At 37.9% G+C, this 19,278-nt stretch overlaps 2 protein-coding genes, 1 long non-coding RNA gene and 2 pseudogenes across 4 annotated transcripts in view; all 5 read right to left on the bottom strand.

Annotated features, from left to right (window-relative positions):
* The window catches only part of LOC146454624 (uncharacterized), a 9,568-nt gene extending 722 nt beyond the window's left edge, over positions 1 to 8,846 (bottom strand). The window contains exons 1-4 of the long non-coding RNA XR_014859223.1: positions 8,795 to 8,846; positions 8,444 to 8,468; positions 7,797 to 7,856; positions 1 to 266 (exon numbers count right to left, since the gene is read on the bottom strand). The exon at positions 1 to 266 is cut by the window's left edge and continues 722 nt beyond it. This is a non-coding gene — a long non-coding RNA (uncharacterized LOC146454624). The remainder of the gene's footprint in view (positions 267 to 7,796; positions 7,857 to 8,443; positions 8,469 to 8,794) is intronic.
* LOC146454626 (uncharacterized) lies at positions 4,190 to 5,168 on the bottom strand. Its single transcript, XM_085095204.1, has one exon. It carries the CDS (start codon positions 5,099 to 5,101, stop codon positions 4,493 to 4,495), a length of 609 nt encoding a protein of 202 aa, XP_084951330.1. The 5' UTR covers positions 5,102 to 5,168; the 3' UTR covers positions 4,190 to 4,492.
* Positions 5,955 to 6,879, bottom strand: LOC146454625 (lipid transferase CIDEB-like). Its single transcript, XM_085095205.1, has 2 exons — positions 6,708 to 6,879; positions 5,955 to 6,245 (listed from the first exon to the last, which is right to left on the bottom strand). The coding sequence occupies exons 1-2, from the start codon at positions 6,790 to 6,792 to the stop codon at positions 5,968 to 5,970; spliced, it is 363 nt and encodes a 120-aa protein (XP_084951331.1). The 5' UTR covers positions 6,793 to 6,879; the 3' UTR covers positions 5,955 to 5,967.
* A 2,526-nt stretch (positions 8,847 to 11,372) lies between the features above and the next one.
* On the bottom strand, positions 11,373 to 17,293 carry LOC146454623 (uncharacterized; annotated as a pseudogene). The gene is made up of 5 exons (XR_014859251.1): positions 17,244 to 17,293; positions 15,832 to 15,853; positions 14,642 to 14,845; positions 13,492 to 14,321; positions 11,373 to 12,732 (listed from the first exon to the last, which is right to left on the bottom strand). The product of XR_014859251.1 is annotated as an uncharacterized LOC146454623 (transcript).
* Positions 17,055 to 18,688, bottom strand: LOC146454622 (uncharacterized; annotated as a pseudogene).
* Positions 18,689 to 19,278: the final 590 nt, after the last annotated feature.

Here is a 19,278-nt window from a genome sequence, read left to right as displayed (position 1 = left end):
CATTTTATGGAAAGTTTTATTGCTTTGCGTCAGACATCCTCCCCACAACATTTCATTTAAGCTCCTACCTCACCGTAAGAATTTCTGTTGACCTTCCATGGGGTGGTCCTGGATATTTTCTGGAACTGCACATTACTTTTAAGTTAACATTGTTATTTTTCTGTATTAAGATGTACTTTTACATCTATAATCAGTAATATCATAGTGATTTTACTGATTATAGATGTAAAAGACGTTCTTGCCGTTTGCTTCCTTTTTGTTTTTTTCTGTTGAAAGAAATGAAATGTGCAGCTATTAGTATCTTAAACAAGGGAAACAAAATTCTGTAAATAATTTAAATTGGGAAAGTGGAAGTGCCTAAGTATTGAATTTCATACTAATGCACCTATCAATGTTCAGCCCGAGGTGGGGGACCCCGGGCATATGTGGGGCATTTGACTTTTCAGAAGATTTTTTGGTCAAAGTCCCCACCGTGGGGCCCCAAAACTGGGTCAAATAAGATCAAATATCCCCACCTTAGGGAAGTAATATCCCTAAAGTTCATAGTAGTTGTTGTGTATATTTTACAAATAATTGATATAAATTGCCAAGCTTTTTTTTTATATTTTGAACTCCTTTGATGCTTTGTGTAATCCGAGGAAAATAATCAACAAATCTAGCATTTCACGTGAAAAAATCAAAAACTGAATGGACCTTGTTGAGCTACGCAAATCTAGAATGATACAATCAGATATCATTTTCTCAATCTAATACAAAACCTAAATGCACCTTGAGCTACGCTAATCTAGAATGATACAATCAGATATCATTTTCTCAATCTAATACAAAAACTGAATGGACCTTGTTGAGCTACACGAATCTAGAATGATACAATAAGATATCATTTTCTCAATCTGATACAAAAACTGAATGGACCTTGTTGAGCTACGCGAATCTAGAATGATACAATCAGATATCATTTTCTCAATCTAATACAAAACCTAAATGCACCTTGAGCTACGCTAATCTAGAATGGTACAATCAGATATCATTATTTTTCTCAATCTAATGCAATAACTGAATGGGCCTTGTTGAGCTACGCGAATCTAGAATGATACAATCAGATGTCATATTCTCAATCTAACAGAAACGAAAAGTCTATCATGTTGAGTTATACAACTGATTAGATTATTTGCAGGAGGTACAAGCCCACTTTGAAATGCTCTCAATCTCCACGCAGGCAATATGGTGCCACTGAGCGCAGGAATTACAAGCTACCCAATCAATCATTTGCTCATCATCTTCATCATTGTCGTCTTCTGCAAGTGGTGGCTCTTCACTGTTGCATGTATGGCAAACATTTGACGCGTCAGTTCTCTGTCTCAAATTGGTTTGACGTTCTCGCCGTTTGGCTGCTGCTTTCTTTGCCCCCCTCTTGCGATTGCATGCCACATCCTCCAAATGCTTCAGCCAGAGACGAACTTCTTCTGGGGGAAGAAGTGCTTCTTTTGCAATGGCTAGTACTGCAGAATTGTCAGGGATCCCTTTCCATTTCTTGTGAGCCTCTAGAAGAATCTCAGATGGTGGTTTCGCCTTTGGAAGATTGTTGCTACTGTTAACGTAATCCAGAAGCTTGTTCAGTTTCATGTAATGGCCAGCACAAAACCCACTGCATTCAGTGCAAGCATCACTTCCAAACGGCCTGGTAGGATCAGGTGTAGGTATGGGCAGAAAAGAGATGGATGGGCCACCAGGGAACCATGGTATGTCTTCCAGCTGAGTTGTCTTGCAGACTGGGTGGATGCATTGAGGATTATAGCAGCATCTAAGGTAGAAGAGATACTGGGATGGTAGATTTGGTACCATATGGCTATTCCTCAGTGTCCAAATTTCATGAATGCTCTTATAAAGATCTGGGTGGCTCTTCCTTAACTGCTCCTTTTCATTTTTCTTTCCCTTTAAATATGTTAGCACTGCAGCCTGTTCAGTTTGGGTATCTTTGCTGTCAGGACCCTTTCAGAGGTGTATTACCGTTCCGGCACATGGGCTTTGGTTGACTCGGCTCAAGTAAACATCGATAGCAGAACTTAAACTTTTACAGAGAATGTCACTGTTGACCTTGCCATTTTCAAGGCAGGATCCATACAAAGTTGATGGAATGAAGAGATTTGCGTGACCCAGCGCCAAGCAACCATTCTGCAATTCGACTCTGTTTCGATAACTCGCCCCACTGTTCCTGGTTGAGATAAGTGTTGCCTTGTGTTCTTTCTGTAGGTGCCTCTTGGTCCACCAATACTGCACTTCCTTGTGTATGGGACCCTCATCTGCTCCACCATCAACTCTGGCACATTCAGTTTCCTTCAATTTGCCTGTTTGATGGTTATGAAACGCAGGCTTTACTTCTGGTTTGTCTTCTACCATCAGGAGGTCTTCAAAGTGCTGGGCAGGATTCTTGCAGTACAGTGGCTGGGCTTTAACAACACCAGCGCATATTTCTCCTAATGTGTCGGTCGCAGGAAAATTGTACGATGTTGTCTGCAAGACAGAGGGATATCGATTCACATAGTCTGTTCGAGTGGTCAGTGGGACCTCATTCTTCAAACACAGAGTTCCATGCTGCTTATGTGTGGTCATTGAATCTAACCTGAAGCCAGCCTGATCATCACGGCCCAGGTTCAAGATGTTGTTTCCATTAGTGTACTGCAGCTTATCGAAGCCGGCATACAATGCAGAACTCCAATGAGCATCGGGATTGTATTTTAGCGTGAACCCCTTTCTAGCACGTCTCTGTACGACTTGTGCCAACCCTTTGTATCTAGCAGCAGACTTGCGACATTTATTCCGGACAACACACAACTGCACAACACTTCCATAACTAAAAGAAGATTTGTATTTGGCTTGCAGATGTTCCTGAATTCTTTTAAACGTAACTTTCCTCCCAACACACTTGTTGCCATCAAATTTCAACACACCGGTTCGCCTCCAAGCATCGGCACCCACACCACACTTTTGAATGTATTGTTCAATTGTTTCGCCAATGTCAGGGTGTTCCCTTTGTATTCTCCCAACTTTCTTGCTTTTCCTTCTTCTTAAATAACGCCTTTCTGCAACAGGTTTTTTAACTTCCCTTGTTGCTTTTTTTCGGATCGCTGCCCTCTTTTTCTTGATAATATCCAGTCCAGCTTCATCAGGAGGATCACGTACACGTTGCCACTCTTCAGCGCAATCAGAATCGGAATCTGACACTATCATACCATCAGCGATTTCACTCTCCATTTCTTGGCGCCTTTTCTCCTCAAGGTATACCTGCCGGGACTGTTCTATAATGCGCTCATCATGTTCACTGAGGTCAAGGAAGGGCAATTGCCCTGCAAAGTCGAGTAGCACTTGTTCAAGAACATGTTCTGCAGCATTTGGCATCAACACCTCTAATGCACAGACGAACTCCAACCAGTTTAAGTTGCACTTGCGAAGGATGTCAAGGAGTTGGTGGGTGTTCATATAGCATTCGCCAGTATCACTGATATGCTTGTATTGTTCGTCTGTTAATTGGAACTGATGTCTACCATCAACCTGCGTGCAGGTCAGGTTCTGTGCACTTTCAACATCACCACTACTAACCTGTGAGGAAATTGCATGATCACCTTCACCACCACCTCCACAATCACCATCAACATCATTACCCCCACCATCACTGTCGCCATCATTATTGCCACACCCATGGCCATCTTCATCATCAGCACCAGCGCCGTCATCATCATCGCTTTCACTTTCATCCGAACTTTCACCTTCTATCTCCATTGGAACACCTAGTGATTTTAGCAACACTTTGTCTTTTACTTGAGCAATTTTCTCAATCGCTTCATGGATGGCTGAGACTTCATCAAATGTTTGCTCTACTTGGGATAAAGTGGTGCCAATATCACTAAACCCATACTTTTCTTTTGCCTTGGTGTTAGATAAACCAGTTGCCCTAACAACGGCATACTTGAGGCGTTTTCTCTCTGCATCAGACTCTGCAATTTGAAGAAGACTGTTCATAGTTTCTTTGGTAAGCAGCAAAGATGGCTCCGCTGTTTCACATTTAATCCACTGGTTTAAGAGCGTTTGCATTATTGAATACTTCACTCGATCTTGTTTTCCACTTAGAAGATGGAGTAGCTACCTCTACTTCGATTTCCAATCCCTAGACTTGCTAATGGTGTTTGAAGCATCCTCCTTCGAGCATGCCAAGATTTGTAAGTTGCATCTGGATATGCCATTTCAAATGCTGACCTTAACTTCAAAAAACCTTTCTGTAGCACTTCATTTGCAACCTGAAGCAAACCACAACAATTTTTACAAGGTTGTTTGTGTGTGGTACTGCACACTGAAGAACGAACATCAACATACTCCTCCAAAGAGAGCCCTTCAAATACAGAAATACAAATATCCTGTCCAACAGCCGCACATTTCGACAACTCACGTTTTTGTTCACGATAATAAATAGCAACAAGTTCTTCTCTGACCCCCCTCACATTGTTTGCTGATGTGGAGGGGTTTCCTGAAAATCCTGCTTACTAATACCAGCGGGTTCTTCGGCAGTACAATCACCAGCATCATCAGACTCTTTCCTGGGGCTTGTACTTTCATATTCTGTAGTAGATTCTGAGGTGGAAATGATACTAGTATCACTCTCGCTGGACGTGCTGGTCATACGTCTGAAAAGGAAAGGAAGCTTCTGATTCCCCTCTGTTTGTTTCACATTAGTTTCCTTGTGTTGTTTTTTCTGCTTTTTCCTGTGGTACCATGAAGACTTATTCTCTCGTTTTTGCAACTCTAGCAAATGATTCTGGATAGTTGCCTTTTCCTTCCTTACTTTTATCGTTTCTCCAAGTATTTCATCACACTGCTTGTAATTCTGAAGGGAGCGCGCCTTATCCAAAAGCTGCTGCTCTACGCGAAGGCGACTGTCTAATGTCTCCAAATTATCTTGCAACAGCTTTATTTCACGTGCCCTCTCTTCTGCGTCAATTTTCTTTCTTTTACAAGGAGGCTCGTCAGATTCACTTGACATGTGTTTTGATCTTGAATGCCCTTTTTTAAATAGGTAGCCATCGGTGGTAACTTTATCCCTAGCCATTGTAAGCAGCTTCCCTGTAGGGTTAAATAGGGAAGTTAAACCACCAAACTTGACTGTAAGATAATTCCCACATTCCTGCACAATGGAAACTTGCCCCTATTTTTTAAATTGGTAGCACCGGTTATAAATTATGGTTTTGAACTTCTCATTTACAAAAAGAACTTAGTGTGGAATAGTACCCATTGTAATACCAGCACTATACACTAAAACCCTCTAGATTTAATTTGGGACTTACCAACTTTGATTTATCTGACCAATGTTTTAACAGAAGATGACCAAGTGAACTTTGGGGGTAAGTATAAGCTTCCTTGTATAATATTTGAAAGAAGAAATGTTGCAGTTGATAAAAACTGCCATCCCACTATACCAATAATGCAACTACAAGACAAACAGTAATGTACTCTCTACAAGTTTTGAGTTTCATATTTAGAAATGCATGCCTGTGATATATACAAAAATTACACCTACCCTTATCAAACACTACATCAGGGTTTTCCTTTGCTAAAACAATGGCAGCATTATTAACCGCCACTTGATATGGTGTAAGGCTCCTTCCAGATTTGCCATATATCTTAGCTTTTTCTTCAAGTTCACTCTGGGGTTGGTCTAATTGTAACATGTCCTATATGAGGAAGAGCAGAAAAGAAGTGAAATTGCATCATCTTACAACAGCACATATATATCTGTATACATGTTATACAATCCCAATATTTTTGCTTCAGCATAATGAAAGAAAACATTAGAAACAATGAAATACAGTAATATCTTCTTTACATAACTATACTTAATATTATCACCACTTCCTGTTTATATTTTTTTAATTTATGAAAAATGACTATTTGGGGGGTAAAGGTTTTTAATGAATGTCATACCTCTTCTGTTGGTTTCCGTAGTTTTAAAGTGCCACCGAAATTATCAAGACGCATACATCCATCTGTGGTCGATGTTCTCTCTGTGTTCCTTCTTCCTTTTTTTTCTTCTATGTTTTGTGAAACACTTGCTTGTGACATAGGAGCCCAAGATTCGTCTTCTTTTAAGACCATCAGAACTGTGTTCTTGTCAAGAGCCTTCACAACGTCATCCTCATCAACCACACTCCCATCCTCTTCCAAAACAATGCTGTCTCCGTTTAACTTTTCCTTGCCTGTTAGTTTTTAAAGACAAAACGAATTGACCATTATATTTTGGTTTATAAAGATGCACAACATATTTGTCAATTTTTTTTTCCACAAAAAAATATGCTACAGAATCGTATAACACACACAAGTGTTTTAATCCACTGCAATATGCTCCTAATAACCTCCATTTTATTACCATAGAGTGCACAAGGATAAGTCATATTCTCACACTAGACTACACATCAAGCTTAAAAATTGTATAGACTACAGTATCAAATTTTAGATTTATATGTACAAAAAAGCAAAAGGGGAAATGTCATTCAACAATATAGGCACAAACGTAATCATATCTTTTATATCAAAAAAATAGTGAGTAGTGCTTTGTTTAAAAACAGTAAGCTTATGCAGTATTTATTATAAAGTTCGTTTTAATATTAAAAACTCAACACTGTAGTACAAGAGTTGTATTAAATATCTGCTTTACGTACCTTTCTTTTTTAAATCAACCATTGACTCCGCTACAATGCTGTAGCGGAGTGTTCTGCACGCGCTGCAGATTTTTAAAAGAGGCATTGTCCTAGTCAATGGATAGAAAACATTAGAATGTATGAATGAATTCCAAGCCTTGATTCTCTGACGAAAAGCGAGACATTATCAAAAATCCACACAATCCCCACAGAGTAAGGTGTTCCATCAATTTATATTGACAACCAGTAGTGAGAAGCAGTGTTTTTGTTTACAGAAACGAGGCTTACCTCAAAAACAGCCGTGCTTTCCAGCCAGCGCTCCCGTGAATTCCAAGATGGCCGGCACAGACGTGACTAGCTACCAGTCCTCCTCGCAAGAAAAAAGCAAACGTCCCCACCCTGGGGCCCTGATTCTAAGTCAAACTCCTGAGGGTGGGGAAGGCAAAAGAGGTCAAATGCCCCACATATGCCCGGGGTCCCCCCATTCGGGCTTAACATTGATAGGTGCATAATGTTACAGAATGGGAAATTATGGTTGTCTTATGAATTTTGGACTTATATCCAAAACAATAACTTCAGAGAAGTAATCTTTAAGGACCACTCAAAGTCAAAATTCAAGAACACTTTGAAGTTTAATTTTGTAAAATGCAAAATAACAAATGTTTAACATAATAATGTTTGCTAAAAAGGTGTTATTTTAAATGGTCATGCCAAAGGATATCATTTCTGCACACAGAATTAACACTTAAGAGTACATAACTAATGAAAAATTATTAGAACCCATGGACTCTGTAAAGAATTGTAAAAAAGTACTTTTAGCCAATGAAACCTGTTAATGAAGTCTATTCACAGTAAATGTCTACCTTGATACATTATTGCTGTTAATAATTACCTTTGTCTTGATGCACTGTTTTTTTTGTGGGGGCGCCATTTGTTTGGTGCCACTCTGCCCCTGGGGGTGGGACACATAGCTTTTTTGTGTCCCAACCCCTTACAAGAGTAACATTTGATGTTGTCATCTATCAAAAATTACAAAAGGTGCGTAACAATAAATTAACATACTTTTCTGTAGTAAAGAGAGATATAGAGGTGACTTAATTGCAGTTTTACCTTCATCTGTTGAAGTGCAGAATTTGGCCTTGTGGCCATAGCCATGACACGTATAGCACCCTGTAAAGAGGTGGAATAGGAAGTTAAACTGTCTAAATAGTGTATGGTTATGAGTACGGTTAATAAATATGCAGTGAAATTTAACATTGTAATAAATTTGCTGTCTTTTAGTAATGCTGGTTCTCCAACACATAAACATATTGCTGTGTATTATCTCTTGGAAAAACAGGACTTTGAAACAAACAGTTAAAGCATACCACCAGCTGGTATTGAGTATGCCTCTCTAACATTTTCACTCAATCAGCAGTGACCTTTTTAATTCATGTGCAGAAAATCAATTGCCAGTTACTTTTTCATCTCTTGTGAACGTTATCTCTGATTGTGATCACTACCTCACTAGACAACAATCGCACATTTATTTCACTTAGTGACGGTTTCAAGGTCCTCACATTTCGAACAATAGTTCTTTTTCCCTATGGAATTGACCTATATCCCTCCAAAAAAACGACTTAATATTAAAATGTGCAAATAACTGCATACACAACTGTCACGTTTGTTATGGGTGTTTTCTTCCTCTTGCCCACCCCTGCAAAAATAGTAAACATGGGAAATCATGGATAGTATATAATCCAATGAGTTGCACTTACTTCTGACTTCTTTTGTTCTTTTTTTCTGCAATATAATGGAAGTAATAATGAGATGTTAAGATGGGATAACGATACAAAAGTCAAAGTTTCGTCCTAGTGGTCTGAAAATATAGATTGTGAGGGAAAGCGAGCACGCTTTTAAATTTTGCAAGAATTGTAAGTGCACCTAGTTAATCAAACATCTAAAAAAACGAAGGAAGAGTTTTCCATAAAATGAACGATTTTACTTTCTTTGAACACCAGTAAAATGATACTTATCACCCCTCCGCTCCTGGCTCTCATCCAGAGAATATTGAAACGAGGAAAGGGTTAATAATTAAAGAATAACAGCATGTGCATTGTAATACTTACTCCGAGGGCGGTACGGTGGAATTTCCTCGTGCTCGTGCTCTGATTCTGTTACTGCGTAGAAAAAAAAGCTCATTATCAACAATTGTGCGTAAAGGCAGATACTGTGTAGCGTACGCTCAAAACAGAACTACACCATGGTAAGAAGTCAATGTCAAGCAAACAGAAAGAGGTAAAAGCAAGAAATGTCTTTGTTACCGGTAACAGAGTCTTCATCTTGGTTCATCTAACGATGGGAAAAAATATTTTTTTAACATTTTACGAACTAATTTTAATACGCATTATGACGTTGAAAATATTTAAAAGAGAGCAATGTAGGCAGCTTGAGGTGCGTAAACTAAACGGAACACTTCCTGTGAGGGAATAGGTGGGATACAATGCCTTCAAAGGAACGTTTGACTGTTTTAATCATGTAAAGTTTCTAAATTACGAAAATCCGTACGAAAAGGATTAGAACAATAAAAAAAATCGCAAAATGTAGAAAGCGAGTTAGAGTGGAACACCTTTGAAGTTACACCGTAAAAATCATTTTGCTGCTTCGCTTTCTTTGCCTTTTTTTTTTTTTTTTTTTTTTTACTGTTTCATTTATTCTGCCTTTCATTTTGATGTATCCCTGATGTAGAGAGAGTGGTTTAGACTCATGCATCCTTGCGAGAAAGCGAGATTATAATTTTTAAGGGGATCAACATGTAGGGTAAAAATAATTGTGCGTAATTTCAAACATGACATAACGACTATAAACTTCCAAACCGTGTTTCTGCATAAACTCACGCATAAAGAACTTGAACAGTTATAATAATTATAACTGTTCAACGTGTAAATTATTTACACGTTGTTTTGTCTTGTTTTCTTCATTGCTGCTAATTTTCGTAACCAACGCTGTCAATATCCGACACAAAGCTTCACACCGCCATCGAAAAAGGGAGGGCTGTTCCCGGGGCTGCCGAAATATGTTTGTGGACTTTAAATTGGTATTTTAAACATGAAATTATGAACCCTTAATATAAGATTATTTTTAGTTTTGTACGAAGTAACTGGATAAGTGCAAAGTCAATTTAAAAAAATAAGAAGCAAAACTGCGTAAGTGTACGACTTTCCCTTACTTGTTCTTGGCGGAGCCGTCCGTCTTTTGTCTACTTGCCATTTGCCTGTAAAATTGATGAAAAATGGTCAATACCCATAAAGGGCGTATCGTTAAAAGAGACAATATTTCTAACAATAGACCAGTGAAGATAAAGCATTTTCCGTAAAGAAAATAAAAGAGAAAAATGTAACTTACCTTCTTTTTTTTAACGCTGAAAAAAAAAATGGCAACTTGCAGCGCGTCGGCCTCCCTCCGATACGAATTTTCGCGCCATTTCCGCTTGTTGCAATTGCAATGGCGCGAATTTTGTGATGCATGCGAGAACTGCTACCTTTAATTTGCGCCAATCTCCACCCTGTGTGGAGTTTTCTGGGGGGGGGGGATAAGGTGTTTCCCGTACATTCTTGAATGTTCTGATTGTTGCCGTAACTAACTTCTGAACGCGATGTTTTGAAGGAATTGAAATGAACTTTGGTCCAGATCAAAGCAATATCATGAATTTTTACAGCCTTTATCTCACCCTTTCATGTTTACTCGGTGAATATTATGTTAGATAATTATATTGTTAGCCTATTGAACAAAGAGGGTTATGGAGGGGTAGAATGGGAACTGGTATATGTTGACCTGCCTTCGCCTTGGAAAAATGAGATTTCAGTAACCTGAAGTGCACGTGGGGAATTGAAAAAAAAAGTAGAAATGGGAATGGGGCAATTACCGTGAAGAATGTTTTGTCCACTCTTAACTAATTCACTTAGCCAATCATCGCAGTGCGGTAAACAATATTTTTGTGGACCATGTACAACGGTGCAACAAAGTCAAAATCTCTGAGCATGCGTTTTGACATGTGTGTTAACCACATTAATACGAGAGCAGATAATATCCCTGTAGCTTTCCACACAGTCGTTTTCAGTGCTCCCTAAAAACTAGCATAATGAAGAAAGTGAGGACATGAGATTAGTTGTTAAATTCCAGCAGAACAGAAGACATTTCGCTAGCTTTCAGGTCATTGGATACGAAATCAAATATGGATTACTAGTTACCAATTGATGCTTACCACATAGTGGACTGTAGGAGCTAATTGGTTTGTGCTATGACGCCGCAATGAGCATGTTCAACCCATCCATGGTAGTCATTCACCGTGATATGTAAGACTAGAGAGTGACCATGTTGCTATCTTACGTATTTTGTAAATCAGATATTGCCAACCCCGCGTGTACAACGATGCCTTTTAAAGATAATACAAGGAGCTGAAGACAAACGAACCCTATAATCTTCTATATATCGGTAACATTTTGTTTTCCGTGAATTTCTTTTCTACAAAATCAATTGAAAAAAGTTGCCCTACCGGATCACTGAAGAACTTTTCTGAAGTGGGTCACGTCACTTTTCATACTATTTTCTATTACATTGGTTCAAAGGGCTGAGACGGGTCAGGGGCCAACAGACATATATGTCATTATATGTTATTTAAAACATAATAAATGTGGAGCTCCGCTTTTAGGCTTGCCTAAATATATATATTAAAGATGCTGTTACTTTCCTGTCAGCCGCACTTTCCTTCACTTGCTACATTATGCTGCTTGAACAAATGGTGGATGCATCATCAACAGAGGTTAATTTTTGTAGTCCACAAAGGCAGTATAATGTATTTTTAGTTGCAACTCTCTTGGGAATGCAGGAATCACTTAGCTCTTTTTTTTCACAACGGTAATTTATGCTAAAGGGATCTAATTCCCTAAGCCATACCAATGAAATGTATTCGTGCCTAAACACTGTCCACCACCTCAGATGTTTGTGAACATTGCAGGTATTTTTCACATACCGTGCCAGTTCTATATGCTTGGCTTCGCGTCCTTGCATGGAATTCAGCCCAAGGCCATAACCGCTTTCTTTGAACAACTGATCAGTATGGTGAGGTATTGCATACCCTATTGTCCACACTGTAGGGTTTACCTCAGCTAGAAAAAAGCAATGGGCAGTGAAATATTGCTGACAACAGGTTTTCAGTGCTGTCACCTGTTCTTCTTGTATCTTTACTCTGGAGTACAGAGCAACAGCTTCTCTAAATTGCACAGCCATGAATGCCATTGCATGAAGTCTTACCTCAGAAGACTTGGAAAGGTTGGGGATTCTCAAAAGTTCCTGGACAAGAAGGGCAAAGTTCCAACTGAATTTCTTGGACTCTAACCCAGTGAATCTGTACGTAAAGGGCATTCCTTTTTTGCGCTTCTCTGATAATCACCGTACAAAGTTTTTGAAGAATCGAGCACACTTAAGACCATCTTTAATGCAATGAAGGAATTTCACAACAACACTAGAACTTGGCATTTCTGATAACATTGTCGCAGCCTTTAACTGTTTGTCTTCAGTATACTGCATGGCTACAGCTAACATGGTCATAAACCACTGTTGCCATGCATTGTTTGTGTTGTGGAGGGGATCAGGTTTAATGTTATCTACATACTTTCCTAGGGGAGGTTAAAACTCCTGTCTGGATTTGTTTTGTGCGATGTATTTTGTTACCTTACCCCTTTCTTTGCCAGAAGGATCCCGTAAGCGATTCTTGAAGTTCTCCACCTTCTTTACTGTTTTTAACCTGTCTTGGTAATTCCATGGTTGCCATGTGGCATCTGTACCTCCAATGGAGCCACCAGCGGGAATTAATTTGAATTTGAACTTGACAGAGTGACCCCGAGGAGTTTTGCAGGTTTTCTTCTCTAACTCCTCCATTTCTTTTGTGAGAAGTTCCGTGTACGCCTTCATCAAAGGGTGGTCTTCAACACAATTTGCTCCAAGGAGCAAATGATTATCATTGCAGCTTTGAACTCGATTTAATAAATTCAAGAAACTGATCAAGCTGTAAAGCGAAATAATGAGAAAAAGAAAGAAAATAATGAGGAATTAGAATAAGCAGAAGGCAGTTAAAGGAAATGCAGAACATAGAATACCAGTTATTCTTTGGTAGCATGTATAACATTGAATCAGAAGGGTGACTAACCAAAAGAAACACCATGTCATGTTGGTTATGTTGTGGTTCAATAATTATTTCATCCTTGGTTTAATTTTTCTCTCTTGTTTTTGAGTATGGTAATGTGTGGTTATGTCTGATAATTAGCTTAAAATATTGTGTTATTAAATTGTCACACAGATTTATTTGCTGAACCAACCAACATTACCTGATGTTGGTAGCACCTTTAATAAGTGTACACTACATTTTATTAAAGATCTTTGTATGTTTCAAATAAGAAAGCAAAACAAATGACCCACAAATAAAGGTTAATAGCTATTAATAGTAATAATTGTATCATATCAAATTTAATATTATAATATTTATTTATATATAAATAACAAGGATTGTCCAAAAACATAAACAATCTTCATGGAGCTAAAATCTAATGCTGCCTATCATTAGCCAAACTGAATAAACAGTCAAAAACTACCTGCAACCAATTAGCTAACTGTAACTATAGTGTTTTCACATGACGTCACAACAGCCATGTTGGTGTCCCAGACTAAACCTCTCGGAATTGAACTTTATTTTTATGCAAATACTTTCTTTTGTCCCAGTAAACCAATATGGCCAGTAGTCACGTGAATGAAAACGCTCTATACTAACTAACCAGTTGCTGAATCTTCTTTGCCAAAAGGGGCACCATCTGCCCCAACAGGTACCCAGATCACATTTTCCTCTTCATTAAACCAATGCAGCAATGGATCACTTGAATGGAGTTGGAGGTAAAGGTCTGCCAGCCTCAAAATAAGTGGCTCCAGTGGCCTATAAACTCCATGAACTGGTTTAAGAGACAGTTGTGCTGCGAGTGTTGACAAATCTAGAACTTCTCCAATATCAATTGCATGCAGGGATGCCATTAGAGTTTTATATGGGAGGATTTTTGGAATTGTCAACCCTGGCATGATTTCTGTCTTGCTGTTTTTCCTCTTCTTTCCAGCTGGCTCACAGCTGATGTCAGAACTGTTTCTGATACTTGTGTATTTTCTCTTCCCTAAGAGACCACTTTCATATAAAACACGCATGCTTCGTATTTGATTTTTCTGACTTTTTTCATAGTCACTGATCTTCCTTTTTAATGTTTTTGGTAATATTGATTCCATGCACTTATTTGATTGTTGAATGTACTTTGCCATTTCTGCTTCTGAGGCAGAATTAATCAAAGTGGTCCAAAGGCCATCATTTATTGACCTTATATTTTCCTTCTCTGGAGTAAAAGGATTACTTCCACAATGGATAGGTCTCAAGGCCTGTTCTGTTTTCTTCCTTCTTCTACGAAAGTGGGCCTTTGAGAGGTCTAATTTCTGACTATTACTCGACAGTATATTACTGGGAACTTTTGGCCGTCTTACCGTGGCATGGTTTGGTCCTACTGTCTTTGCAAATTTTGATGGTGGCACTGGACTTGCTAAGTCTGAGACATGGCCCTGACTGAGCTGAATGACAAAAACAATTTAAAAAGTCAAGAATGAATATCCCTCTTAAAGAACAACAATTTTTGCAGACCTATAATCACACCAAATTTTTTATATCATTGTCATTATTATTATTGTCACTATTATTATTATTATTATTATTATTATTATTATTATTATTATTATTATTATTATTATTATTATTACTATTACTATTACTATTATTATTATTATTATTTTTATTATTATTATCATCATCATTTTGTAATAATAAATAAAGGTTATTCTTGTTATTATAAATGTGAAATAAAACTTATATTTGTTATCACTCAAAAGCTTACTTTTCTTTTTCTTCTTGATATTCTTTCATCACTAGCTTTCACTTGCCTGGTGAGCAGCTCTAATTCACCTTTCTGTTTTTCTAGCTTAACTTTTAAGGTTTCTATTGCCTTGTTATTTTCCTCTTTGAGCTCCAGGTGCAGCTGCACCTGGCTGACAGTACGCTTTTTCTTTTGTCTTTGGTATTCTTCGATTGGGAATCGACGCTTGTTACGCCGCAAAATGTAACATTAATGCGAAATGTAACAACTTTTGACCCAAAATGTAATATTAACCCGAACTGTAACAACTTTTTAACGCAAAATGTAACAACTTTTTTGACGCAAAATGTAACAACGCAAAACGTCACAACTTTGGCCTTGATATATAAAGAAGGAGATTTGGACATATTAGCCTTCTTGTCAAGCTAAACATCTACTGAAAAGCAAATTATACAAACCTACTGGTCACAAGTCCCGTTGAGAGAGGTTTTGGAGCAGTATTTAGCAAAACGGGAGGCGGTCGCTTACGAGAAGTGGTCGCTAGGAAAGAGTTAACTGTATCAAATAGAATCATTCGGTTTAGAAAGGTTGACGTTTTCTCTTGAATTAAATTGTTAAGCTAAGGAATCGTTGAATGAAGAAAGGAGAAAATTATTCATGAGCGCATAGAATAAAGAGCGTAGAGTAGTAGAGCAACTCTCTTATCCTTGTTAAATGGCTGATTCAATTTGATTTTTAGCTTCTCTTTACTGTAACTCTGACTCTCTTCGTGTTCTTTGATTCATGATGGAGAAAAGCAACAGTGTATTGTAAGTAAATACAAGTGTAAGTAGGTAGTAAAAGTCGTTTAAGTAACCATATATTCTTCATGTACCAGCGATAAAGCTTTCGATCGAAACTCCTCCTGTATGTATGTAGTGTTGGTGGCAAGGAAAACACCACGTTTACGCCTTTACCACTTAATCTGACAACCGCTTCCGCTTAACTTCTCCTCTCCCAAATTCTGAAAACTTGGGAATATTTCAACCTTTCGTTCTTCTTTCCCCCTTTACCTCTGGTATTGATAATAATATAAACAGCAGTTTATTAATTTGGGAATCCAAAAATCCATTCTTCGTAAGGTTTAGACAACCGAGGGATAATAGCTAAAGCTGTACTGAAGGTTGGTATGACCAAGTTTAGCCACCCGCACACAGTGGATAGTAATGTACCTTAAGCTTTACTAACAATAATCTATCAAAAAGATTGTTACATTTTGCCTTGTTACATTTGGCGTTAAAGAATTTGTTGCATTTTGCGTTAAAAAGTTGTGACAATTCGCGTTAAAGAAATTGTTACATGTTGCGTTAGAAGTTGTTACAATTCGGGTTAATATTACATTTTGGGTCAAAAGTTGTTACATTTCGCGTTTATGTTACATTTTGCGTTACAGTCGAACCAGGTCAAGCGTACCCCCCTAGATTCTATTAATGAATCTATTATTTGAAAATTGAACCCGTTAGTCGTTTCAAGTATTCAAATCAAAATTAGATTTCTGATTGGATTATACGAACAATACATGAAACCAGAAAACCAGAAAGCCCGCGGGAAAAACCCCTCTTAATATATATATTCAGAGCGGCAATTCTTGACTTATATAGCAATGGATTTTCCAAAAAGCAGATTTCTCTTGATTTACAGCAGTCAACGCGTACTGTGAGAAAAAAAATTCGCCATTTTAAACCGGGCACGGTGGTCCTGTCGCGTAAGTTTTAACTCACTAATGATCACTAAATGGACATTTTACGTTTGTACACTTGCGTTTTTTCCGTTAGTTATTCAAAAACAAAAATGAAAAAGGACTGGAAGCGTTTTATCATAATAAAAGGTTCTCTTTTTGAGGTATATGCAAATTAATTTGGCGAAAAGTATGCGAACTCATAGTGAAAGATGTTCATTTCAGTTGACCTTCGACAATGACAGCACATGTGTTGCGCTATTCGTCGCGGTATAATGGACAGTCTGGTGAAATAATAATACATACCAAACTTTTTCATGCTACAAGGTGGGTAATGCTAGCTATACATGAAAGATAAATTGGAATTTTTCAACCCGACTCATTTGCAAGCGCTTGACTTTGTGCTCTTGCCATGACCAAATTTGCATAACGAATTATATGAATGTGTCAACAACACGCAGGAACAGTTTTAACGAACGAGCTGTTTCAATTATGTACTGTAGTTTGAATTTTACAGGCTATTGCTTTTACTGTTAGCGCGGATCTATGTTATACGAATTTTAATTTGAACATCGATCCGCGCTAACAATGAATAAATGAATGCATTCTTTGAAACGACTAATCGGTTCAATTTTCAAATAATCGACCCATTAATAGAGTCTGGGGGGGTACGCTTGACCTGGTTCGACTGTAATTGTTACATTTTGTGGCGTAACAACGCTTCCTTTGAGTTATCGAAGGCACACTGAAACACACATCAAACACCATTGATTAATTTTTTTGTGTTGCGTTTTTGCCTGCTTCCCGCTACATTTTTCAAAAGAAATGTGATTAAGCTAAAATCGTATCATTTTAGTTTTTGACCTAAAACCATAAACAACCAGAAATATTGCACAGAAAACTTACCTTGTAATCTCGGCGAGCGCAGCCAAATCGCCATTTTTGGCTGTTAACATGATAAATTCGACAGACAAAACTGAAAAATAGACTATCAAGCCGCACATCAACAGAAAGCTGAGACCTTCGACAAGTCGAATAATGCTGCCAAAGTTTCCTTACTTTTATCCAGTCCCCAAACGAAGGGCTTTTTTACAGCCATCTCAAACCGACAATGGCAAAAGATCTACCCAGACTACTTTGTGCGCATTTTTGGCCGCCATATTTGAAAAAAATTGCCACGCCTTCACAATCCCTTCGGGGGGTGGTTTGGCACCAGCGTGTAAGATTTCTCTTATTTCCCTTACATTTTCTGAGTGCAATAGTTGACTTGCCTAAAAGAATTTTCATTTGCAACTTTTTTGCGTTGTAAAAAATGTCCTCAACACACATGGCTGCCCTTCTGTCTGATCTTCTCAGTTCTGATTTACATATATCACTATAATGAATTTGCTTGCATAACGTACGATGTTGGCCGAGAAATATTCCTGGATATGCTAACTCTTCAGAGAATTTATCCCCGAATATACTTAAGGGTATATTGCCTTCTGCTGGTGCAATGTTAAAAATATGCTGGCACTCATTATCTTCTAAAACGTCAGTTGATGTAAACATAGTATCAGTAACACCTGCTGGCACTTCATCTTTACTCTCAGTTAAGTGATCATCATCATCTATTCTTTTCTGGAGATTGGTCACTACAAGCATCATCAAAATTTTGTTCCTGTTCAATTTCTTTGTTATATTGATTGGCCCATTGTGAATTACTAGCAATGCCTTCATCTTTATAAAGACTGCTATTTCTCATCAACCAATCGCTGCTTGCACTACCTTGTTGGCCTTACATTCAATAATAATGCAGAACTTTTATATTGAAGCTTTCTTTTCAAATTGACTTTGACTGTTGCAGCCTCACTTGGTAACCGTGGTAACATGCTGACTGTGCTTGCTACATTAGCAGGAACATTCACAATATTGCCATGTATTTTAAGTTGTTTTCCTCTGGGAGCTTGCATTAACTTTTGAAAAGCAATTATTGGAGCTAGTAATCTTCACTCTAATTCATTGAGATCAAAGAATGTTGGTTTCTGTTAAAATACCAAACCGTTAACGACAGTACAGGGTGGAATTTTATTCTTTACTAAATGGCACTGGCATGTTTTACAAACCCATTCAGCAGTATCTGTCCTTCTCTTTTCTTCGAGACATTCATGGATGACAGGATTCAGATCTTTTAGCTTTTTAGCATTTAGAACACTTTGCTTATACCATAGCTGATTGCAACAAAAACATATATAGACACGACCTTCTGAAGCCATGTCATGGAACTCTGAGATGGCCAGCTCAATGGGTTTCTTTCTTGATCTATACACCTTTTGCGTTTCCATACGTTTTGCCTTTTGATCAGGTGTCATTTTTGACCTGTAGTTTTTTAGGTATTGATTTTGTTTTGCCTTTTGGCCAGATGACATTTTTTCTCTATAGCGTTTTTGGTACTGATTACGATTTGCCTTCTTCTCTGCATTTCTTTTTGGCATTACATGTTGTTTTAACCCTATCAACGGTATTCGTATCATCGTATGTTGACAATGCATTTGAATGTGAATGAGTTTCAACCCTACTACATGACTTGATTTGGCTTTCTGTAAGATTAGTACATTTTCTTTTGCGGGCATTTGTGGCTTCCGAAGAACCTTTGAACAAGTTTCTTTTGACAACTTCAGGTGAGGTAATTTCAGATAACAGTCCTGTTGTTGAGACGTAATGCAACTCTCCAATTGTAGGAATTAGAGCTTTCTCAAAATAATTGCTAAAGAAGCTGTCTTGTTTCTTAGCAAATGTGATATTCCATCCTTTATAGTTAGAAGCAATGCTATATAAAACAGATTAAACAGGTACTGATTTTCTAATAAAACGCTTACATTTGGGTCTCAATTTTCTCATTTTCAAGGATTTAAGAACACGTTTTAGTCCAACTCTGGATGGTTCCCCATCTCTGACCTTG

The sequence above is a fragment of the Pavona decussata genome, unplaced genomic scaffold, assembly GCF_977016875.1.
Source record: "Pavona decussata unplaced genomic scaffold, jaPavDecu1.1 SCAFFOLD_300, whole genome shotgun sequence".
NCBI lineage: Eukaryota > Metazoa > Cnidaria > Anthozoa > Scleractinia > Agariciidae > Pavona > Pavona decussata.
The sequence above is the reverse complement of the archived record's forward strand: the minus strand, read 5'-3'. Positions and strand labels throughout refer to the sequence as shown.